This window comes from Clytia hemisphaerica, unplaced genomic scaffold, assembly GCF_902728285.1.
Source record: "Clytia hemisphaerica strain Z4C2 unplaced genomic scaffold, Clytia hemisphaerica genome assembly, whole genome shotgun sequence".
NCBI classification, from domain to species: domain Eukaryota; kingdom Metazoa; phylum Cnidaria; class Hydrozoa; order Leptothecata; family Clytiidae; genus Clytia; species Clytia hemisphaerica.
The window spans coordinates 2,612,089-2,638,639 of NW_027103551.1; the positions used below are offsets into that span (position 1 = coordinate 2,612,089).

At 35.3% G+C, this 26,551-nt stretch overlaps 1 protein-coding gene across 6 annotated transcripts in view; it reads right to left on the bottom strand.

The window, feature by feature from the left end:
• The window catches only part of LOC136800299 (leucine-rich repeat-containing protein 71-like), a 48,880-nt gene extending 30,197 nt beyond the window's left edge, over positions 1-18,683 (bottom strand). Inside the window, exons 1-3 of one of the 6 annotated variants that reach the window (XM_067056923.1) lie at positions 3,094-3,505; positions 1,071-1,208; positions 398-592 (exon numbers count right to left, since the gene is read on the bottom strand). In XM_067056923.1, coding sequence (XP_066913024.1) covers positions 398-592; positions 1,071-1,208; positions 3,094-3,454 — 694 coding nt within the window. In that variant the 5' untranslated portion in view covers positions 3,455-3,505. Of the gene's footprint in view, positions 1-397; positions 593-1,070; positions 1,209-1,387; positions 1,619-3,093; positions 3,506-4,972; positions 5,440-8,159; positions 8,320-12,313; positions 12,601-18,466 lie in introns of those variants that run through there. The other 5 variants (XM_067056925.1, XM_067056924.1, XM_067056928.1 and 2 more) reach the window with 5 other exon arrangements.
• Positions 18,684-26,551: the final 7,868 nt, after the last annotated feature.

Here is a 26,551-nt window from a genome sequence, read left to right on the forward strand (position 1 = left end):
TGTTTGAAAACGAGGACAACAATAAATTTATGCATCTCGAGAAGAGTGTATTGGACAAAAAAATTAAGAGAATATGATAAGAATATTAACATCATTGGAATTTGCAACAGAACCTAAGAATGTCATTTCTAGACCTTTTTTTACTGCGACTTGTCAATTATCGCCTCAGTAATGCTTAATACTTTCACAAAAAAGAAACATGTTATATTTAAGCTGAATTTGAATCTTTTCCTAAGAATATACCGTAAGAATATCTTAAGATTATTTTTCGCCAAAAAGTTAAGAATATCCATGATAAAATGAAAAACAACACAATTCTTATAAAAAAGCGTGAGGAGCGTGTATATGAAAGCTAAACCAGCCCACTGACCTTAGTCACAAGCAAATCTTTAAATACCTCTAATATAAAGTTCTTTAACGAAAATTCGGTTTGCTTCCTCTTCAGTTTCGATTTCGACTCTTGGTTTGAAATAGTCATATTTATTTTTGGCGATAATGTATGTTGTTGGTGGACCATCACCGTTAATGTTGTTGTTGTTAGCGTCTTGTTGTGGTTGTTGTGTGGCCGGTGGTGCGTTCTTACCCCCTTTTCCTTGAAAAAAGAGAAAAAAAATTATTTAGTACAAAAATACTCATATCAGCTATGGAGGACTTAATTACTGTTGATTTGTGGCAGATTTTGTGTTTTCTTTGCCAAAATAGAGAAATTTTTGATAACCGATATCGAATACAGTGGTTAATTAGTCTACCATGTTAGACCACTAGTTCAGACAAAAGCAGAAAAAATGTATCTAATGACCTTTATATATCCCTGGAACAAGCTATATCTGCCATCTTTGATCGGAGTTTTCTTTGAATTGGTACCCGTAAAGAAGCCATTGCAATGTAAAAAATTAACGTTTACGGCGCTACATCATCAAAACACCGATCAAAGATTTTGCTTTGCCGGGATTGAGAAACTTGGTCCAGGGTATATAAAGGTCAGTGCATGTGTCTACAAAAAACAAGTTTACCATAAATCACACTCAATAAAAGATGTTCAACCTTGGGGCGTGGAGTTCTACAAATACCTGTAGTGATGCTCGTGGAAGTAGTTGAGGGTGTACCCGGGCGTTTAGGGCGTGCCACCACACAGAGCGATTGAATACCAACCAATGTGCATAGCTCAACGAAATCTTTCTCGAAGTCTCCCGTCGGCTTGTATTTCTCTACAAACGTGAAAAAAAAGAAAGTTTTAAAATTTTAGAACCGAGAGTTTGAACCGGCTATTTCTATCTAATCAAAAATACTAAATGAAGTCTAATTTAGAAAGATTTCAATATCGATAACAGTTTCTTCTCCAAAAATACGTGTTAAATCGTGTACTGTGAATATCAAAATTTTTTACCACCACGAAGCAAATGAACCACAAGATCATCTACATGACTCATAAAAACCGAATCGGATTTCGATCGGGTTCTCGGACTTTCCAATTTCGGTCTACGTCCTGTTGAAGTAACTAATTCTGATTGTTTTCGGGTTAACCTATCGGAATTATGTCGATACCCAGTTGCCGATTTGCGACCGATACGAACGGGTTTTTTCAACATTTTTGTCATAAAATAGGTTTTCGTTTGCAAAATTCAAACAAGATTCTTATGACGTTTAAAATGATTTTTTTCTTGGCAGTTTTCTTCTTCAGTCCAAAAATTCTCTAAAATCTCTCGTAAAAAATTGCTTTTACCAACTACCAGAGAAAGCATTCGCGTTTTAGTGAAAAATGAAAATGCTCACTTATTGAAATACATAAGTGTCAATTTATTTTATATCAAAGTTTTTCAATGCATTGTACGAAAGAAAGGATTACAAGTTAGAAAAAAGGGTTACAAATTATACACCCTAGGGAAAAAAGGAAAAATAAAAAATGAAGGAGAAAAAAGTTAAATAAAAAAATTACATAATTAGTAAAAATCAGAAATAGAAAACAATTTTGATATGGAATGAATGTTAGAGAAAATGGCAGGTAGCGATTTTTTTGTTAAATCTGGGTGGAGTCCTCGTTAGGAAAAGAGTGCAAGAAAAATGATACACAGTCAGTGAGAGAATCGACGGACGCAATGAAAGAAAAAAAACACAGCATGTCATGAGGTTTCGGCGATTTTTTGGGGGCGTTGACGACAAGGGATGGAATAGGCGCCTCTTTACCTCATCACACCTTAAAATTAGCAGTTTTCAGCCAAAAAGAGAACAAATATCCATATTTTTGTGAGGCTCGCTTGGCTCCCATCATCAGATACTAATAATTAATTCATTAAATCAAGTGTACATTCTAGCTAAATTATAAATTTCAGACTAGAAAGCTAGCTGTTTGGTGATGCTAATAGACACCCCTCGTTTCCCTGGTTAAAATTCTTGATAAGATCTTGTAAGTACTTCCAAAATCGCGTACGGCCTTGCAAGAAATTGGTAAGAACTTGCAAGATCTTACAAAATCTTGGCAAAAATGTTGACCAGGCTTATGATAATAGGGAGTTTTGTATGAGTGTTTGTTAGCGACAGGAGCGGTCAGCTTCTAATTTGTCTAGACCCTGACTGACGAAGGACGACGATAAATCAATATTTTTACCGTTCTCGATTTAAAGGCTCAAAACTTCCATATCGCTTCAGTCACTCCACCATCCTTGAAAATGCAAATACATTAACTCGATAGTAGACCCCAATCTACAGCATGTACAGAAAAATTGAAACAAAGTAGAGTCGAGCATGCTAGACGATGAAATTCAAAAGTTGGGGCATGGCAGAAGTACAAATGATATTATACAAAGTAACATTATCCCGTAACAATTATCGTATTATGGTACACCACCTTATTACTATATAACACGAATTATAAACGAGTAAATTGTTAACTTTACTTAGAGTGTCATAAAAATCTGCTCTCCTACACAAATTTTGCGCCCCTCCTGTCTACACTACTGACCCTAGTCCAAAGAAAGTACAGTTAAGGTTTTCCGTTTTTCTTTCAACGCAAGGGAGTTTAATACAGGCTTATTCGCGCATTGAGAGGGGATCATCGATTAGTTTTGAGCACCCTGTAAATTAATAAAGTATTACCACCATTCCACAAAGTGATTATTTTCTTCAGAAATGGGTGGCCGAGCGGTAAACAACATTTTTTAAATTGTGCATTATTAAACGAGCCAACTTCATAATCCAAATCAATACGTTTTCTCCATTTAGTGTCTAGCTCAGAATTCCGTTTCCCTAGCCTTGGGTAATTATTTCTCTTTTGCATGAATTCTTTAACGTCTTCGGTCACGGCCAAAGTCTGTCGGCGCCCTTTACGGCCTCTCATTTTAGGTGGGCTACTTAAAGGCGTGATTTGATCCACGCCCTCCACACCCACTCCTTCATGGATTGTAAAGCGTGGTTGTTGAAAGCTAAGAGAATTTCTTTTAGAGCTAAGCCGGTTCATTTTGGTACTTATATTTATTAGCGTCTTTGATCTTTAGGATCTTAACTGTCGAATGGTTGTTGAAACACTAAACTAGAAAAAGAAACTTTCGCAGGTGAGCAAGTTCGCCAAATTTTTACTTTTCGGAAGAATTAACTTTCACAAATTCGCGAAAATTTTCTGCAAAAGTTTCTTTTTCCAAAGTATTGCCAACCGCATCCCGAGTTAAAGGTATTCAGTATTTATAAAACTTAACCCAGGTTAAAAAGCTCACTTGATCAAAATCTCTAAGAAAAATAAATTTTCATAACAAAATATTTGAAACGAGAACGAATTTCGAGTGAAGCAAAAAAAAAAGTACCCTTTTTCTACCCATAAAGAAAAGAATTATCATTTAGATATTGCTTTTCAAAAAATTACTAAAATATATAGAGTCAAGTGATGGATATAATAATCACATACGAAGATAATATAAAACACACACACGGAAAGGAAAAAGAGAGGAAAAAGATGTTAAAATTAAAAACAAAATGGATAAACATGGAGAAAGCTTCCCTCTCCAGGGATACGGAGGGGTTTAAAAGGGATCATGGTTAACAAATGAACGGAGATTTGCACAGTTTTTTCCTTTTCCTTTTCTTCACACAGATTTACTAGACCAAAGTTCGTTTGACGTAGTGTTTTTGGACAAACATCCAAAAATAAAAAAAAATTAAAGGTCTAGAACCACTGACTCTAAAAATATATACTGCATTAGAGCATAACAAGTAAATTTAAGCGGTAAAATTTTCCTCGTGTTAAAAGGATTAAAAATGCTAACTGCTACGTGGTTTAGAAACCTGTTTCATGACCTGGTGTAAAACACCTCCCGGTGGAAAAATTGGCAAAAATAACCTCCCTAGTGGGAAGCTTATTGCAACTAATTTTCGCGGGAACTTATATTCCCAGTCGCAAAAAAAACCCGGAAAAATTGCATTTCACAGGTTTTAATTTTCGCGGCTTTGCCCTTTTTTGGACAAATTTCTTTCATTTTCCTAGGGTTTTTTCAAATTTCTCGATAAAATTTGAAAAAATGATATTTCGCGGGTTTAAAATCCTCGCTGAAAACAATGAAATAGACAAATGCAAAATATTGTGCTATTTTTCCATCATACTGAATTTTCTGACTTGAAATAATGAAATTCAAATCCCCAGCTATAAAAAACATGGGAATATTAATCCCCATCGAGTTTCAGTCAGTTATTTTTACAGCAACTTTCTGAAAAAATCCTACCAAGTCTATCAAGGGGGTGTGTAGAATATATAACTCTGGCTGAGTGATTGCCACCGTCGATTTTGTATCACATGCACGCTTAACCTTTCGTTCTCAATGGTTTGCACTACATAAACGACAAATAGCCGATAGCTGGTGATGCGAATTCAACCTTTCCCAGGGAAGCAAAGATGACGCCTCAACTTTTACGTCAAATTTCGGATAACGTATTGAATCAGGAACAAATTATCAAAGAGGACAAAAATATTTTACTGTCAAATACTTACCCCCTGAAGGCAAGGTAACCAATGACAACAAAGATGGTGCATGAGGCTGTGTAACAGTCGAATTCTTTTTGTTCATTGCTTTCATTGAGGAGACCGATTCACGTTTACGTAAAGTTGATCGACGGCCGTTCGTCTCGTTAGAGCTCATTATTTTCGCAAAAATCGAAATCAGTAGACGAGAAAGAGCTTTTAGCACAGATATTTGCTTTTTCTCTAAAAAGTTTTCACTTTCCTCACAAATCACAGTCTTTGAAATTGGCAAGACAGCAGCCAATATCTGGTATTCTAACAATGAATTTTCGGTACGACTAACAGAAGTTATATATTAACGTTCCGTCCAAGGCTTACAAAGTCAGTTTGATATACTGTACTAGCTTCCACTCGAAACAAATTAAAATCACAATTTACGCCGAATTTCATATATTCTGTAAAATACTCAACAAAAAAAGTGTCTTTCAATACTACACGATTTGTGGAAAAATATGCAAATTTGAACCCTTATCTTGTTTAATAACACAATTTAAGTAATCCAAACCACTTTTTGATTTCCCATAAGGGGTTATTGATCTGTTTGATGTCATTTGGTAAACTAATTGAGCTCATTTAATCAGTAATTTCATTTTTCTATGTGACGTTCGATGAGAGATAATGTAAAAAGCAGTGGTTTTCCATTGCTGCGATTTCTCAATATTTCAAAGGTACCTTATCGGCCCTTTTTACACCGGCCCTTATTGGCGTTATTTTTGGGCTCGTGGCGTAATAAGGGCCGGTGTTAAAAGGGCCATAATTTTGCAATTTTAACCTAAAAGCGGCGTTAATTTTTTATCATTACTTCTCAATTGAAAGGATTTTAAGTATGATTCGATGACGAAAATTATCCATTGTTTTACTCCATATTTAAAACTTCTCTTAAATATTTAATATATGTAAAAATCTGTAATTTTCGATGGAGTATTCAACAGTCTACTACTGAAAAATGACATTTTAATTTAAATTTTAGTCATTATTTACTAATTTGAATCATAAGTAGCCACTTTTGCAAATTTTGGTGTTATTAACGGCCCTAATTGGCGCAAGCCCAAAATTAGGCTGTGGCGTAATAAGAGCCGGCGTAAAAGGGACCGGCGTTAAATTAGGGCCAGCGTAAAAATGGCCGATAAGGTTAAGCTTTACCCGGGCAGAGTGTTGCATATGTGTGGCCCTTAAGGGTTGAGTTTTGAAGCTTCCAAATAAAAGTCTCCCAAGGGTTACGAAAGTCAGAAAGTTACCTATATTTATATAGAGGAAAATACTGGTAAAATATCTCGTTCAGTGTAACTTTTCCTTTTGCTCGAATCATCTTTCTCCAATCTTAGTACCCCATGACTTTATGATTCATTGAGGCTTTCCGACAACACCAAATCCCAATTAGGTATCATTTGGAGGATGAAAAGGTTAGCCGCAACCTTGTTCACAGGTTTTATTACTATATTATCATAATATTACCTAATAATTTATCATCTATTGACTGGAGTATAATACGTGCGTGTAAAAATGTTACAGTAGACTCCTGGTTATTCGAACTTCAGTTATTCGAACTTTCAGCTAGTCGAAGCGATTTCTATTCCCCTTGGGGCCTATTATAGGCTAAATCACCCTCAGTTATTTGAATTTTTCTCATTGGGAGATCGTCAAGTGAGAACATGGGTTTCAATATTCATGGCTATTTATACTCATCAAAGCAATTCCTTCAAAATTTCTCTGTGTTTATTACACTCAACGGAACCATAATGCCTCAATTCCTTCAAAAAAGTCAATCCCATTATTGTTAAATTGAAAATCTGGCTGTAAAATGAATTTTTCAGTTGTTCGTGCTCTCGGTTATTCGAAGTAAATTCTTACCCCCCTTGGAGCTTCGAATAACCGGGAGTCTACTGTATATTGGTGTTATACGACAATACGATAATTGTTACGGGAATATATCAGTTTGTAAAAATGGTTTGTCCCTTCCATTATTTGCTTTTTTTAAATAAAATCGTGGTCAAAACTGGTTTCCGATGACCTTTTACCCCGAGGGGGGGGGCACTGGGTTTGCGTACTGACGGTATGTGCGGGCCAAAAATTTGCTTTTAAAATTGCACCCTTACAGTGTAGCAAAAAAATGTCAAAATTCTAACATTTTTGGTCAAAATATCTAGATTTTTCAGGAATTTTATGAAATTTCTACACTTACATTGCATCTCTAGTTTTTCCGACCCTTACAGTGCATTTTAAACATATTGGAAAAGGTACCCTTAGGAACCGCACATACCCGTCGGTACTTTTGCCCAGCTACCCCCCCCCCCGGGCCTTTTACTATCGGTAAGTCCCCCTTCTCCCCTCCCAAATCAATATTGAACTTTTGCTCTTTCAACATTGATATTAGCGAGTTTTTGTATTCGAGATAAATCGAAGGAGACGGTATAAAGCCAAGTTGGCATGTTGCTGAAATCGCCGTCCACTTTGCTCGAGAATACCGTCGTCTGTTTGGGTGAGCAAAGGCAATATAAAGCTGCACAGCAACATCGACTTTGTTTTGCGTCGACTCTTACCGTCACCATCGATATCCTCCTATAAATAAAACTCGCTATTGAGTGGACAAACAGTTCTGTCCAGGATTGTATGTCTGAATTAGTCGCCTAACACAAGACTTTTATATAATCGCAATGTTGGCGCCGTTTTATTTCTCAGTGAGTACGATAAAACAGTAGAACCACTTCGGAATCATGTGTGCGATGCAATAATGCAATAATGTGGCGAAAAGCAAAAATCATATAGTACAGTGTGTCCCAAATAAAACGCGCAAATTTCTACACAAAATAAAATCCTCATGATTTATACGAAATGTTATGACTTCTTTACTTGATATTCCAATCTTCCAAAACCTCTTAAATCATCTTGGAAATTGAGAGAATTTCAATTATTTCAACCATTTTAAGCCCAGCTATGAAGATGACGAGTTTTGAAAACTTTATATATAAGATTGAATATGTATCTATCCGTTTCGTCGTCCTTCCCAGGACTCATCAGTGCGGCTCGGGTAAGCATGATGATGATATGAATATTTTTCAAACGACTAAATAAAAAATCAAAGTCTCTTTCTTTTAATTTGAGGGCTTTATATAAAAATGTATCCGCTTTTTACAGGACACACTGTATATTACATTACCTGAACCACCAGTTTGCGGGTTTACAAAGGATACCGATTTATTGCTGTTTCTGCTATTCCCTCGACTGCTTTCACGGCTAACGGTGGGTGTTTGAGTGCTTCGCTCACTATTTATGTGATGTTCCAATTTACCAGCGGAAATCATCATTACTTTGAAACTTTTTTCATTTCTGAAAATGTTTTATACCAACCTCGTTTCCTGTGTATTACCTGGTATTACAAGCTTGTTCTATGCTTACTGATAGGATAGCGCTAGATAATCGCATCAGCCAGCACCAGGGTATTCTCTGGCGTTTGTCAGTAATATAAATAAAGCCACGAATACACGGGGACGAGGTTGGTTTTATACTAGTATCAGTATCACACACATTTGTTTATAAGCAACCAGGTTGCTAAGGCTCGAGTGCTGAAATTAGCCAAATCCTTTCTCACTATCACGTGTAAAATAAATGCTTTTTAGATAATCTAGCCATGATAAAGAGTAGCCCTTGACCCAATAAAAGCATAACTATGGTATAATATCAGGGTGGTCTTTTCAGAAAATGAGCTAGAATGCTAAGCAACCCTTGACCTGATAATTGGAGTTGATTATAAAAAATGTGAGTTCGAGAAACAAGCACCCTAATCTTACAATAAGAGTGCAATTTTGCTGATATTCTACAAAGACCACCTTCTGAGCTTTTAAATCCACTAGATAAAAGAATGTTTTTTTCACTTTTTAGAATAGTTTTCGCTTTTGATTACCAGAAAGGTTGACGACGTACACATTTTTTTATAAGAACAAACTATATAAGAACATTCTTCATGGCTTCGATGGCCAAAATCTTAAGAACAAGTTAAGAACATTTTAAGGCTTTGCAGACTCTAAAATTTTATAGGAATATGACCAAAATACTCAAAAAATGGTGTAACTAAGAACATGTTAAGAGCATTTTTAGGCTTAAAAACTCAAAAAGTTAAGAACATCTGTAGGCTTCAAAGAAAAATTCTGTTTATAATATTTTCTTATTGTAGTACGAAATTATAACATTGAAAGGAAAAAGGAATTATACATCCTAAAAAAATTCAGAGGGATATTAAAGGTATTTAAAGATATTTGTTGTTTTTGATGGTTAAAAAAAAAGTGAAAAAAATCATACTTAAGTAATTTAAAATGAGGAGAAAGATTATAAATAGCCTGAAAGTATTTACATCTTTCCCCTCCGAAATGATTGTATTTTCACATTTTCCCCTAAAAATCCTTAGGAAAATGGTCAAAAATACCCAAAAAATGGTCAAAATAAGAACATGTTCAGAACATTTTGAGGATTAAAACTCAAAAGTTAAGAACATCCAAAGGCTTCAAACATTTTGGATGTTCTTATTAAAAAACGTGTAAAGCACCCCTCTTCGAAACATCTCTTTCAGTAAGCCCCTCCCCTAAACGCCCAGCCGTCTATTCAAAGTAAGAGATTGCACTTTTTTTCCTTTGACGTGACTGTTCATGGTGGTGACTGTTTTGTTTTCAACGACAGTTTAAGTTATTTTTTCAATTTTCACCAATTATATACTAATACTACCAATAATCTATTTTTATCACCAATTATTAAGCCCTCACAACGTACCGCCAAAGTAAAGAACTTATAATCAATATTATTTTAAAATACAAATTAAAAGCATACAAGATATACATGGTCCCTAAAATAGTCCATCCCCTTTTCCCTAAAATATCGAATACATCTGACCACAATCAACAGGACACAATCCAACTTTCGTACATCAAAACAACATGACTAATGAATAATTTACAGACCAGAAAGCTCTTTTTTGACACTTTTCATCTTCATTTTTCTCTCATTTCTTTTTTTAAATTTTTCAAAAAACAAAAAAAAATCTTGCACCAATTTTCATGAAAAATAGAAAAGTTTCTAAAAGAAACTTAAACACTTTCGGAACACGGTGTCAATCTTCCAGTTAAATAGCCATAGTTTTTTAAACAAGGGTTCATTATCACAGAAGAATTGACCATGCCTTATTTGAAAAATATAAGGTATACGTTTTTTATAAGAACATCCAAATTTTTGAAGCCTCCGAATGGTCTCAGCTTTTTGAGTTTAAAGCCTAAAAATGTTCTTAAAATGCTCTCACTTTTACCGTTCTCTGAGCAAATTTATCCATTTTTCTATGAAATTGGGTGTTTTTAGAGCCCACAAAGCCTTAAAATGTTGTTAACATTTGGACCATCGAAGCCTTATGTCCTTATATAGTTTGCTCTTATAAAAAACGTGTATAATGTATACTGAGGCATAGAAATTAGGAACAATCCAGGAAATCGAGAACTACCGATTACATGTATATCGACCACATGTATATCGATCAATATATTGATCTCATTTATATAAAATGGTTGAAATGCTATAATGGAATTGCCAATCCCAGTAATAATACACGTTTTTTTATAAGAGCAAACTATATAAGAACGTAAGGCTTTAATGGCCAAAATCCTAAGAACAAGGTAAGAACATTTTAAGGCTTTGCAAATAACTGAAAACAGAAACCATGTGAAAATCTGATCAATAAATTTGATTTCCTCAACAAAAACCATGAAGCATTATACATATAGAAAGTAAATGAAATACCATAAGCGAGAGTATAATTTTTTTTTGACTCTTGGCATACTGATAGAGTAATCTAATTCAAATATTGAAAATGTGGTATTCTAAATCCCTGGAATTAATTGATTGGATTTTGAGACTTTTTTAATTAAGCTCTACATGATGGAATACACAGTCAAATGTGATTTTCCCTTGTACGTTTTCATTGTTCTACGAACTTGACGCTTCCAGAGAGTATGAAATATGAGAATATTTGTGCCGTAAAAACTTTGGTTTGGTGCATGGACCAATGATGCATTGTAAAAGGAAAACTTCTCTCGTCCCCATTCCACTATCCAAGAATAGTAGAAATGTTCAATGTTTATGGTATTCTTTAAATTCATTCTCATGAGACGGTGAAGAAGTTTGTTTGATTTAAAAACTTATCAACCATGCAAACCCCTGTGGTCTGGATATACAGCTTATCGAGCTTTTAAACTAATTTATTAACCCTATGGGCACAAGTTTGTAGCTCCTTATCTGACTGAGCATAAAGCAGTATGGACACCACCACATTGGTTTGCTTGATGTAGAAAGCGGATTAGAAGACTTTACCCACAGGAACTTTACAGCTTTGTTTGCCTGTAACGTCAGTATGTAATCCATACAAAATTTACCGCACCTGATTTGTTGTCTACAGCTAAGTTAAGTCTAACTCATTTCTAAATCCATGTTCAACAGAAATATTACACCGACCACGAAAAATATTTTTTCTGTAAACTAGATCATTTTTTATGAACAACGAAAGCTTCGAGAAATTTTTTTTTAGATTTTGTTGTACTAAACGGTTTAGTACAACAAAATCTAAAAAAAATTTTCTGGAAGCTTTCGTTGTTCATAAAAAATGATCTAGTTTACAGAAAACCTATCAACCTATCAAGTCTTAGCGCTTTTGAGGAGACTGGTAACGAAAATACAAGGGAAAATTCTTCTCGACGACGATTTCAAAAACACAAGTGTAGGAATATTCTTGTAAAAAACGTGCATTGAAACGATAAGGTGACGTCAATTTAGTTAAGCTATTCGAATGCCAAAAATAGTTTGCACTCTACCGCAGGGACTCGGGGAAACGCCTCTAGATATTAGCGGGAATTAGCTTGAATTTAGTTTTAGCCACCGACTATTATATATCCCTGCAGTATCCGCCATCTTTGATCAAAGTTTTTTTTTGAATTGTTACCCGTAAGAAAGCCATTGCAGTGTTCAAAATTAACGTCTACTAGCGCTACATCTTCAAAAGTTTTCGAGGGAAAGTAGATCTAGCGCTCTCGATGCATTTTCACCGCTATTGAGTAGTACCGCCATTAAGGTACCAATTTCAAAAAAACTCCGATCAAAGATTTTGCTTAGCTGGGATTGAGAAGCTTGGGTACAAAAAGGTTAGTGGTTGTAGCCTAAAAATGCCGTGTGCCGAGAACAATTGTTTCTTTTAAATTCATCACCAGTCACCTAAAAAGCCGACCGCAACGCTAAGGTTTGTTGATGTTTTCGGTACCGAGTCCTACATAAAAATCTACCTACCTGAAGCATCAATTGAAATATGCACTGATACCAATCCAATCATCTTATTTTCCAATGAACGTTTTCTTGCTGATGAAAAAATAAAACTCCCCTCTTTCTTCGGAGAACGTCTCCGTGGCTCGACTGGAGGACTGGAAAGTGACGATGAACGTCCACCAGCCCGTATCTTGACAATGGACGCGAGCATGATTTAATTAAAAACAACTTTTGTCTCCACTTCCAACAAAAAGATTTTTTACTGATTGGTTGGTTGATTTATTCATCCATCGTAATTAATTTTTCCCTTACATAAAAAATATTTTAAAATAATCCATCTTATATAATATAAAACCAGGAAGAGTTTCATTTTAAAAGCTCCCTACGGAAAATCTCAATGCAAGCAATTGGAAAGTTATAAAATGGAGTGAAACAGCTAATTTAGAATAAGGAAATTTCCTTCCATTCAAATTAGTAAAAAACAAAGTAATCACGATGTTGGGCTTTTTCGTTTTTGTTTGAAATTCTGATCCTATGTTTGATCTACACGTTTTTTTATAAGAACGTCAAAAATTTTCGAAGCCTTCGGATGTTCTTATTTTCAGAATTTTTTGAGCATTTTGATGTAATTTCTTAAGAAAATGCATGTTTTTAAGTCTCCAAAGCCTTAGAATGTTCTTAGAATGTTCTTAAATTTTTGAGCCTCGAAGCCTTATATTCTTATATAGTTTGTTCTTATATAAAAAAAAAACGTGTAGTCCATAATGAGCTTGCCCACTGCATTGTCATTAAAAGTCTTATAAATCTTTTCGACCGTAGTCACACGGTCAGGCAAGTGCCACTTTATTATTTCATTTACCACCCTAAACTCGATCCAATCCTTTTTACACTTTTTTCTATTGCCTTTAGGCGCGAAAAAAAGGCTGGAACGGTTTTAGGGTGGTAAAACGGACAAAAAATTGCCCACGCGACAATCGGCGGCCACGGTCGAAAAGGTGTATTCCAGCTGACACATAGCGTCATAACAATGTCCATCTGACGTCCCTAACGTTCAAATAGCGTTAGATGAACGTAAAAACAACGTCGTGTCCCAGCTAGAATGTACTCTCAAAATCAAATAACTTCTTAACCACGCAACACAATTTAAAGCTAAACTAATTTTTTTTCGAGGTCTTGCAGAAATATAAACACTTTCTTAAAAGCTGTCTTAATGGAAATAGGAGAACATTTTCAAACCAAACGTGTTGCGAAATAAAAACCTAAACCAAAACAATAGGTTGGTTCCACGATACTTTAAACTTGTTGAGAGAAATGACGTTTTGGAGTGGAGTTTTTTTGGAATTATTCATTGACGTCGAAATACTTTGTAAAACATAACCTTGAATTTGAAAGAATCTATTGTACAAAAATATTTTTATCGTGTAGACTTTCGACAATTTTCAGTGGTTGTATGAACTTGTTAACCTCTTAACTCAAAATATAATCAGTTTCAGACATTAAAACTTTCAGGAGTGCCAAAGACTTGAATGATCTGGATATATTCCATGGAACATGGAACTGCAGCCAAAATTTCAATCAGAAATTCAATTGGAAACTGAACTATATGGTGTTAGAGACGGCGACCAGCAGGATAAGCCTTGCCATATTTCTTATAACTAATTATGTTTTTTCATCTTGACAATCCCTATCGAGTTCTGTCTAAACTAGCAATACAACTTTTGAAGATACAGACCGCCTACTATCAGTTTTCCAAGAATAAGGTGCTATACAAGAATGGGCGCTCTAAGTGGTAGTTGAGTATTCATGCTAAATAGCAAGTAATTTTTTCGCCATGTGTAATGAGCAAATATATAAGATCGATTCCCCCACAATCCACTTCAATCATATAATTTACGGTAGGATGACCAAAAACAAACTTCCTCACTCCCGAGTACGGGGAAACATTTTTGGCGTATTTCCGGGATTTTTTCGCTGTTTCTAGACTGTACAAAACAGCTCTGGGACAGACCGCCTAACAAATTGAATTTACTTTTTTACCTACCAAGAGCTGTTGTCTTTTTCCGCTGTAAAGTGGCAATATATATATAAGTTTCTCTGGGAATGAGGAAATTGTGCCATTCTACGGTAATGTGCAAAATTGTCTCAAAAATGGTTTCAACTAGCCTTACGATGTACATTATAAAGTCGAACCTCGTGTCGTTAGTAACGGCCACTAAAAACGAAACTTCTCTCTCGTGACAAAGCATCAATGACTTCAACACAAACAATGTCAAAAACAGGTCAATAACCTTCTAAATGAAGAAAAAATTACTTCATAGAATCAATAACAGGAACTAACAGTTGGGTCCTGTCTACCTAAAATATCCTAGAAAACTATTTCTGAATCTGTAAATCCCTCGGTAATATTTGATGTGAAACAGGACAGAAAAAAACAATTCACGTTGCAATGCAATGGTGCATTTGCAATGTCTTCCACGGAGGACCCAACAGCTGGGTTGAAAGTGCTGGAAAGTGACGCATTGGCTGATTTTACGTCACTTACAACCAATCACTTATTGGGTCCGTGATGTAATGTCAGAAGACATTGCAGAGGTGCACATCATGAATAATAAAAAAACAGGCGAATGTAAAACAATCTTGGTTTCAGTAAGGAATGTTTCTGAATTACTTCGACTCAGTTGGCTAAGAACATACTGCATATTAGGTAGGTGTGACAATCTTTACGGAATTTTGGCTTTTTCTTTCGATTAAAGCTCCTAGGACAAAAAAAAGTTGGGAATCACGTGCCAATCATTCTTTAACCTTACAATAAACAAGTTTACGAAAACTCCATTAAAAATGATATCCGAGAACACTCAAATATGACTAAATTTCCATCATCAACACAAGTCTATCCATCTATATACACATGATACAAACAAAAAAAATCAAAATATAATAGCCGCATTCTTTTTCACCGTCCAACATACACATGATACAAACAATATACTACAACGACAAGTATATATGGACATGAAAATTGAAGTAAAGGAGAGAGAAGTCACTTAGCAATACACAATATTTTGTAACTCTCAAACTTGATAAGGGATGAAATTCGATCCATTTTTGAGAAATTTTGTTCATTAACAGTATGACATTAACAGGGAGAAACTCTCCAAGCGACACTAGAAAGGACTTAAAATCATAAAAGGCAAGTTGAATAAGCCACAGGGACCTTAGAAGTTGGAATTTAGGAAAACTCCCCTGTAGGTGTACTTCTTTGATTACGTCTGACTTTGTCTAAAAATCTATGAAATCAATAAAAGAAAAATTGAATAAGCCTCAGGGAACTTCAATTTAAGTTCGAATTTAGGAAACTCCTGTATTGTAAGCGTACCTTTTTTCATTACGTCTGAATTTATCCAAGCCTCCGATTTGCTCTTATGGAAACATTGAAAATGTCAACAATTTCATTCAGCCTGACACTCTAAATCTACCTCACAAATATGTATCAGACGTCTTTATAGACGATAAGACTCTGAAATTTGTAACAAATAGGTCTAAAAATTTACACTGAAATGTAAAATTGATATGTATTTTACAAGAAACAACCACTCATGTTATAAATCTCTTCAATTCGCCTTTGGATTGAAGGAAAAAAATTCAGAAATTTTAAAAAGATATCGAAAATGGCCGTTATAGTAAAAATTTAACAACAATCTTTTCGTTCAATTAAGTTAACAATTACAGATTTAACGAAAAGAGGAGGGCCTCGAAAGTGTACACGTTTTTCAATAAGAACATCCAAAATTGTTCGGAGCGTTTGGATGTTCTCATTTTGTTCTTATTTCAACCGTTTTGTGAGTAGTTTTGTATATTTTCGTAAGAAAATTGGATGTTTTAGGCCATAAAATGTTCTTAAACTGTCATTCAATATTTTGGCCATCGAAGCCTTGTACCTATTCTTATATCATTTGTTCTTATAAAAAATAGGTGTAGGCGAAGAAAATTCTACTGCACCCTGGCTAGCCAGATCGATTTAGCCTGCATCTCTAATCCACAAAATCACTTGTGGGTCAAACTGAGAGAAATAGTGTATAGACGGGAAATTCCCTACGGAATTCTTTATCGACTCCTATATATATTTGCCCACATTTACTATCCCTCTAATGGACGAGAGCATCATCTTCGACAAAACAATGTAAAGAATTCAAATCATCCATAAACAAAACAAAAAAACCCTCACAAAATCTGAATGTCATCATTCATTCAACTGTCAACTCCAGGATACAGCGTCAAGATCGTTAATCCAACCAACCCACTTAAGAAAGGATAAAACAACTAAGGATTATCTATCAAGCAAGAAGTGATTTAGAGGGAAAAAACGGAGAGCAATATTTACCAACATTCGAATCGAAGTGTTTCTCAATACACCGTAGTCACGCGGTCAGGCGCGTGCCACTTAATTATTTAATTATCCCCCTAAACTCGATCCAATCCTTTTTGACACCTTTTTCTATTGTTTATTGGTGCGAAAAAAAGACTGGGACGGTTTTAAAGTGGTAAAACGGTCAAAAAATGGCCGCGCGGCAATTGGCGGCTACGGTGGAAAAGGTGTATTTATTAAAACTTGAACAGGTAAGCAATTGAGTAAAATCAATGACGAGAACGTGAGAAAATAATGAGAATTTTCATCTCCTTCATGTGCTAGAAGCAAGCATTGACCAGAGGATATATCCCTTAGCGCAGATCCGGCGATGGGACCGGGTTGTTATAAGAACATCAAAATTGTTGAAGCCTTCGTGTGTTCTTCTTAACTTTATTAGTTTAAAGCTTAAAATTTTCTTTAAATGTTATTATTTTTTCATTTTGTTCTTATTTTTGTCCATTTTCCCAAGAGATTGGGTGCGTTAGGGTTCACAAAGCCTTAAATGTTCTTAACTTTTTCTTAACATTATTTTAGCTTTGGCAATCGAAGCCTTATGTTTTTTTATATTTTGTTCTTATAAAAAACGATTTTCGTCCGGCTGAAAAAAAAAATCAAATAAACAAATCCTCACTGCAAAATATTTTGCTATTCTTTCCATCTCCACTTGGAGACAATTGAAACAATGGAATTCAAATCCCCAGCAATTAAAAAACATAAGAATATCAACCCCCATCGAGTTTTCAGTCTGTTATTTTTACGCCCACTGGCTGAAAAATCCTACCGGGTCATTTAGAAGCGGATGATACTTAGACCATATTCGCATGTAACGGTTCCGTTTCGCTCCGAAACGAAATGAAGCCATTTTATTGGTTAGAAGTGACGTAAAGCTAAAACTTAGCCAATGGAATAGCTTCATTTCGTTTCGAAGCGAAACAGAACCGTAGTGTGTGAACGCGGTCTAATACACACCAAGAAGAAAAGTCTTTAATAAGAGCTATACTTTCTTTTACAGGCGATGAATTTAACTGATCACTCAGGAGCAAATGACTTAAAATCATTATGTGTTGGTCAGTGTTAGAGTATTTAGTCATTATGTTATCTAATATTCCGAAAACAGATTAGCATGGTCATCCCACGCTAAAGCTCTAAAAGAGTGGGTCAATTTCCCATCCAAGAGGAATGATAATCGGCGTTTGATGTGCCGAATACCCAGTGGGGCTATTTTGGTTAGACCCGACAATCCTCGAACGCAAGGGCTGGGTTCAGGAAATGAATCTTTAAACCTTATATATAGCGATTCCTTTGTTTTCGAATGGTGTTTTCTTTTCGAAATTTAGCGGTAAATCTGGCATTTCTGCAAAAACTAGGCGGGCCACGCTAGGCCGCGTAACTTTGGTAAGTTTTAATGACTTCAAATCCTGGCAAGAAAATTCGCTTCTAGCCCTTCAGACTTATACTTCATTGGAATCAGTCCTCCCAGTGCAAAATCCTTGAAGTGGTCTGGCGAAATTCCGTAATCTATAAAACCTTCTAGATGTTGGAAATTTCCCGACCTTTAGAGCTTCAAGCGTCTTGGAACAAAGTTTCTACGTCGAGTGTCAGATAATCAGATATAGTCCAAAAAATCCCATGTGGACGAAAATTTTGGGTCCAGCCAAAAAAAACAAAAACCCTCAGACTAGTGTCAAACAGCAATCTTTACTTCTATTCCTGTTAAAGATATCATAACCATGAAAAAGAGAGAGTAGATAGAAAAGGTGAAAACTTACCGTATCTTTCTTTTCTTTCTTCTTCAGTAAGTTCAATATTGGGAATCAGAGGTTTGCATTGTTTATCCAATTGAATAGCCGAACTATTGATGGTAGTTGAGGTAGATGAAATGGATTTACCACTGCGTTCTGTTGTTGACAGGTTCTTTGGCTTCACCATAATTGTATTGTTTAGTTAGTTTAAGTTTGGTTGATATTCATTTTATTTATTTTTTCACTGAAAAACGAAGTAAAACACATTAGAGGTACATGAATTCAATTTGTTCAAACTTCAAGCAAAACATGACTTTTTAAAATAAACTTTAATGTCCTTCATCTGCCAGACGCATCGTAAAAACTGTAATATGCTAAGCTGACAACTAAAGCTTTATAACTGGTTAAACAAATACAAAAATGTATCAAAATTTCAAAATAATGCTAATTCAAACATGTCTGACCTCCGCTGTTGAACTTTATGTAAACTTATACCAGACGTACATGTTTTATATAGGAAACCCCCCCCCCCCGTGCATTAATCGAGATCAGCAAACAACCCGTCCCGGCTAGAAAAATACCTTAACATTTAATGCCCATTAAAATAAAAACTGCACAAGACTGGATCTTTGAGCTTAAACAATATAATTTAAAATCCCCACCTATAAAAAACAAGACAATCTCCAAGCTCACTTTAACCGGAGTGTATGAACAAAGAACAAGAGCATTTTCTAGCTTTTGGGACTTTAACAAAATGCAGTTCTAGGGCAGAAGCACTGGTAAATCGACCAAAATTGGGGCCAACTTGGGAGGCAATTTTTGAAATTTGGGTTTTTGGCGCCCCTATTAAAATGTTCACTTATTTTTTCTCTTTTTTTTGCTGAAAACTACTAATTATAAAGGTGTAAATAAGTAAAAGGGGTGCCAAAATTAGTGATCAAGGGCGCCTTTTGCACCCCTTCTCTTTTGACGTTTTACTACGAATCGATGATGGAAATTTGAGAATAAAAAATGGAACTTTTCTCTGTGCAGACGTTGTGAACTGACAGGGAGGTTAATCTATCATCACAATAATTTTCATATTTCCTCAAATTATCAAAAAAACGCTGGTGTAACAGAAAATTAATACTGTTAGGAAAACTTTCAGAGTTAGCAGGTGTGTGCCACCCTATAGCAGGATAAATAAGTACAATCATGGACGAAAATTGTGAGACAGAAAGGATTACAAGCTGTCTCCCCCCTTTCCCCCCATTGGCAATGTTCACTGAACGATGAGACGGCCGTACACAATGAACATTGCCCTTGGGGGGAGGGGGGCCTTTATCCAATGTTTTCTCAGTAATTTCAAGTGGTTTTCTCAAACATTAAAGTCCATGATTGTAGACACATGAAAATAGTATTGGAATTAATTTTACCAAATTACAACAATTGAAGTTTTCCTGTTTTCTGACCAATATGGCACTGAGATTTTCGGGGCGATACATATTTGTGCGCTTCATTCGCCTAGGGAACCCTTGCTTTGTTCTTAAAAAGAACTTATCACGATCATCCTTATGCAGATTTATGGGCTCGTTTTTTGGATTTGTTGCAAAATCTTGAGACAGCAATTACTTCACGTGTTAAATGACTTTTTTGGAAATTCTATAATAACACGTATAAGACAAAATATAATTCAGATTTTTTAACATAAAATTACATTATCAAAAATAGGCGGCGTATATGTATGAACTGGCAATCCTCTATCCTCACGGTATCAGCAGTGGCGTTTGAAGCTGAGTGGTTATTCCAAGTCTTGTTCTTGGAGAGATTGGATATTCCTTCAACCACGAGCTTATCATTTTTCATTTCGTCGTTATCTGAGTTATTTTATCCAAGCTTTGCAATTTAAGAGATTTTTTTACTCATCAATTACCCCTGTCTCTCGTTATGACTACATTTTTACGCTGATTAACCGCTTGTGGTAAAAAATAGATACTGATTATGGAGCAATCTCCGTTTCCACAAAATAAGAAATATAGATGAGTTTGTTGATTTTATACCATTAAAATCATTAAAATTATGTCTTGAATTTAATAGGACTGAATCAAATGGTGTCAAATCACTCTTAAGATATTCATTTCTACTCACAACAACAACTAAAAAGCCTCTAAAAAAACAACGTTTGAAGACAAATGCTTCATTTTTGCTAAAAAATGACCAATTCAGTTCAACTTAAACCAGTGGCAACTGGTGCGGAAGCTTAATAAGCTGATGATTGATTCTAATCGATCCATAAGAATTAAAGCTATAAGATCAGTTCAAATTCCAGATCAAACTGACTCAAAAGTTACCTGGGTTATTTCAGCTCTGGAAACTGAGCTTTTTCTCAATAAAAATTGTAAAAAAGATAAGCTAAGAAATGTGAATTCGGTATTTCTTTTTAATAAACTCTATAGAGAAGCTGTACGTACCCTCATAGCTATTACCCCAATTTCTTTAGAAATCTTTCGTTTCAGCCATTTCTAGCTATGTCTCTAGCTAAGTCACTCAGGTGGGGCGATGCGTATTACTTTCCTTAGGCTGACAAAAATATCTTTGATGGTTGGTTTAAGACCAAGCATGCCCCTCAAATGTTTTGATCCAATCTAAGGTCATTTTTTCCCCACATCTCAAATATTTTAATCCCAATGGAAAGTCTTCTTTTTCTTATTTTCGATTTTGGTGGTTGCACTTTGACGTAATCTAGAAACTGATTGCCCTCGACTTTTTCTATCAATATTTCAGACAAAAGAAACTGTATAAGTTTGATTTTAATGGACTTTCTTAATGGGCTTTCTAACATATATACTCATCAATTTGGAAAAGTATTTTTATGAATGTGAGTTGAAGATTTTTTTACGAAGCTTTTTGTAGCCTTTTGTATATATGTTTTTTTCAAAAACAACTTAAATCTCTCCGTTCTACTTGTTTTTTCTCAAAATTCTTTTACAAATTAGGGTGAATAGCAGGTCAAGGAAGATAACTAATAAAAGAAACAGAAGAACAGAAGTTTGTTTTTGTATGATTTTTCTGGGTCTGAAGAAATTTGGTCACAAAATAGGATTTGTCGGCAACTACTCTCGGGTACTTAATAGCCGTCCCCCCCCCGCTAATTAATTTTTCGAAAATTTTCCACACAGGACATTCTTATTCCAACTCCCCCGCTTATTAATTTTTGGGAAAATGTTTTTGAAAGTTCCCTTTTTTGTCCTAATTCAGCTGTACTCGGGTAACTTAATGCATGTCCCAAAAATGCATTAATTTTTCCGCCCCAGTTCCAGTCCCTAAACCATACTAAACTATACATTTTTGGAAGCGTATTTGGATGTAGAATACCGTATTCGGTGTAACTTAAATTCTTTCTCAGTAGAATTTGAGTTTTTTTTAAGAAAACGTGATTATGACGTCATTATTTATGACGTCATAATTTAAAAAAATTGAATATCTCAAGAACTAATACTCAAAGCTTTATGAAATTTAGACCAATGATAGAACTCATCAAGAGGAGGAGAATTCTTTTTTTTTAATTTGAAAATTTGCTGATGTCAGCATTTTATCGCAAAAATTCGAATTCTAGCAATTTCTGCTGACGTCATTGATTTTGGGAAAAACTTTCAAAACTTTTTGAAACATCTCAATGTACTTTATCACTGGTCCAAATTTCATAAAGTTTTGATTTATATTTCTGGGGATATTCAACTTTTTGTATTTATGACGTCAGCAATCATGACGTCATAATCAGGTTTTCTTAAGATATCTCTAATTACACTGAGAAAGAATACGGTATTCTACATCCAAATACGCTTCCAAAAATGTATAGTTTGTTATGGTTTAGGGACTGGAACTGGGGCGGAAAAATTAATGCAATTCTGGGACATGCATTAAGTTACCCGAGTACTAGCCTGCTTTTCAAAAACTTTCCACCCAGGACATTTTTATTCCAACCCCCCCGCTTATTAAGTTTTGAGATTTTTTCCAACCCCCCGCTTATTCCAACCCCCCGGCTATTAGGTACCTGAGAGTAGGCAGTGGACACTATAAAAAAAATTAGGGAAGTTTATCCACATCTTCTTCACTTCAGTCTGTGACACAACAGGTTTTATAGCTCTGAGGTGCTGTGCAATTCAATACGGGTTTTCGACTCATGAAAAATTGTTGATTCTGTAGAGGTCACAAAATTGACGAATATATACAGAAATTGAAAAAAAAAATTCAAAATGACGGCTGAGGGAACACTGACAAAAACAAAAAATCAGAAGTAACCAAGCCTTGAAAATTTTGTCTATCCAACCACGGTTAATATTATAGTTGTAGTAATGTTTACATTTAGAAATATTTAATCTATTTTCAGACAGACCTTCAGGCCCTTTCAACAAAGTTTTATAGTTTAAACTACGCTGCAGCATTACTGGCAATGAATTCTGACTTTTAAAAATGTGGGTCCAGTTCCCTGGAAAGGGTCTAATTACACTTCCAAATGAATTATTTTTATAAAAACATTTGTCTTCTCACAAATATCTAAAAAATATACCGGCAGAAAAGAGTTTTGAAGTTAGTTTGAGAGAAAACTAAAAAAACAAAAGGAATTTCAAGGCTGGAATTCTCTGAAAAAATAAGGAATATCCAGACTTTGAACTAAATTAAGCTTCTTATAAAAAGAAAAAGTGTATATCCATAATAAAACCCATTTTCCTTCAAAAATACAGGAACTGAATTTTCTCTACATAAGAATATTTTCCTTTGAAAATAATACTTGTAAATGAATAGAAATATTTTGGGAAATTAGGTAGGACAAATAGTAAATCACTAAGGGTCAGTTACTCTTACAGTGTAGCTGGAACGTCGATATTCCAGGATTAGAAAAAGCTATACTTGTTATCTTTAATCTTTAAAGAATCAACAAGCCATCAACATCGATAAATTCCACACATTTCATTCCTCAGAAAAATCATCTGCCATTATGACTTTCTTGAAGCCGTTCCGAAGTGAACCAATCGGGTTATGTATTGGAATTCCTATGGGAGTTCTTTTCCGAAATTTGTAAAAAATAGCTAAGTCAGCCAAAAAACTTTTCCTGGGGGTTTGAGGAAAAACAGAACTGATATCAGTTGTTTTTTATTCAACCAGATATTTAAATTTGGGCTCATAAATACTTAAATAAATAAGTTAATAATATTCAATATACTATTTGTATCTTTTAGAAAATAAACACCTACAGAACGACATTGTTTATCATTTGGAATACCCCCGTATTTGGACCATTCTATTGTGGGCGCAAAATAGGGCGGAAACTAAGTAGCACCTACCCTCAGTGCAAGATTGCTGCCTCATCTTTATTCGCCCGCGCGAGAATGCGAGCTAACCATTTTTTTCTCGCGCGCTCTAGGGGAAAAGGAAAGTGATCGATATTCTTTGAAGGAAAAACGTCAGAAACAAACCAGAAGACCAAAAGATGTATTTTGTTGTTGAGAATCGATCCTGCGAAGATGAAAAAATTTTTGCTTTGCGTTTTTTTCAGAACGCTGAAAAACTCTAATTTCGATCTTCCTTTAAGGTAAAGAGGTTGCGAGATTTGGGTTAGCGAGGCAAAAATTGCTAAAAAGCTGGTAAAATTGTAATCCTCAAAAATCGAAGTTCCAGCCTCACTGTCTTACTATCAAGGTGTTATTAAAATTATCCTGTAAATATTCCTTCAACCATTTCTTAGAAAAAATGGCTGATCGTGGGTGAAAATAAATGATGTCACTCAAAATGGCAGACCAGCAGGGTGCAGTGCAGACACAAAGATCTTGTGAGTCCCAGCAATATGCACAATGAAATGCATAAACTAGACAATAGCCCACCCAATCAGTTAGTCACACTAGGAAATTTAGCTTTCAGAAAAAACAACACCAGTCATCTACAGGATGTATACTTACTTTTGGTTACTTACTTTTGGTTGTCTTCGAGCTTCATGCTCTGGCAAGAAACTTTCTGCTTCACACCACAATGCTGCATTCATCAAACCTGAATAAAGGAAGGATGTCGGCAGCTAAACAGTTTTCATGTCAAGAATGGAGTTAGAGTCGGCTCTCCTGCACCCTGTGTAACCATGAATCTGTGGCTCGTCTGGGATCGAACTGAGGTGTCTGTCTAGAGAGTTTTTGAACTTTTCGACTGTAACATTCTTCATATCTCTAATACTCTTGGGCATTGAATTGAATAACTTAGCACCTTGCACAACAAGCGTGCTATCATGTAGTTTTGAACTATGGGTGCGAACACACATCCTTCCCAATCTTGGGAGTTCCTTGAATTGAAATTTATTGTTGATGTTTGGAACCAGATTTTCAGCTATTTTCCATGTATACAGGATCCGATATCTCTCCCTTCTTCTTTGAAGTGAGTAAAGTTTTAGCTTTTTTCAGACAATCCCAATAGTTTTTGGAGTGCCAGTTATTCTTTTTGAGAAATGATTTTTGGATTTCTTCTAATCTTTGGGTAGAACTGACAGCACTTGGACTCCATAGGACTGAGCAATATTCAAATGACTGGAATAACCAATGATTTGTAAAGAGTAATCATTAGTTGGGGTAAACGCGAAGAGAAAGTCCGCAGCCGAATCCAGGAAATCAAGTTTTTTGCTTTCTCAATGACTGAATTTATTTGATGTGTAAAGACAGCATCATCTGACATTAGTACTCCCGGTCCTTCACAAATTTCTTTCCTTTCGATATTTTCTCCTGAAGGGGATTTGTAGTGAGTTTGGTTTTTATTCTTCATCTGGACCATAGCGTAGAAGTTCAACTTTGTGTCATTTAGTTTCATGTTGTTTTCTTCAGTCCAGTCATAGACTTTTTCTAGTTCTTTTTGAAGAATTTCAACATCCTTTGTGTTTTTGATTGATTTGGTGGCACGTGTATCATCAGCAAATGATTTCAATATACAGTACAGTACTTTTTCATCAATGTCACCAATCAATATTAGAAATATAAGAGGTCCCAATACACTGCCTTGAGGGACTCCTGAAATTACTTTCTGGGCTTTGGACTTGACATCACCATTTACTATTACTGTTTGATATCTTTCAGTAAGGAATGATTCAATCCATCTGTGGATTGGTCCGGATATACCCAATTGCTTTAATTTCCCAAGTACAACTGCATGATCGACTTTGTCGAAAGCCTTGAGAAATCAAGGTAAACAACATCTGCATTCAAACCCTCATCTAATATGTCAAGAATGAGGTCGTGTTGCTCGAGAAGCTGACTAAGGCAGGATCTCCCACTTCTGAAACCATGTTGGTTTGGATTGAAAAGGTCATTGTTGTTCATGTGACTTACAATATGATTTCTCAATATTTTCTCGAAAATTTTTATCACATGCGAGGTGAGTGCAACTGGTCTGTAGTTGGCAGCCAGAGATCTGCTTCCTCCTTTGTGAATTGGTGTTATGGTACATTTTTTCAGTTCAGTTGGAACAAGACCTATTTCTAGGCTTTTCTTCCAGAGTAAACACAGTGGAACGGATAACTCATCTTTGCATTTTTTGAGAAACATAGCTGGAAATCCATCAGGTCCTGCAGAAGATGATGGAGACAGCTCATTTATTGCTTTAACGATGGAGTCTTCTGTTATGTTAATCTCATCAATCTTGACGTTTGTTTGTCTTGGTTAGGTTGTGGTTGTGGTTGCTTTGGTTTACTGAACACTTTAGCATATTGGTCGGCTAAGAGATCAGCCATTTCTTTGCTTCTTTGTGTAAGTTCTTCATTGCAATTCAATAGGGGTCCGATATTAGACCGAATTTTCAATTTCTTTTTTGCATAGGTAAAGAAATATTTTGAATTCTTTTTAATTGAGTCAATCACTTTGCTTTCCACGTGACGCTTTGACTCATTAAAAGATTTTTGAAGTTTTTTCTCAATTTGTAAAAGTTCATCTTTTATCTTGTCTTTCTTGGATTTGGAGTTGGTGTATAAAAGTTTTTTTTGTAATTTTCTTCTTCTTTTTGTAAGAGAGTGACGGTTATCTCTCAGCTTTTGATTTCGTTTTTGATGTGGTCTTGGCCTTCACGGGAACTCTGCTTTCGCATATTCTGTAGCATATGTTGTTG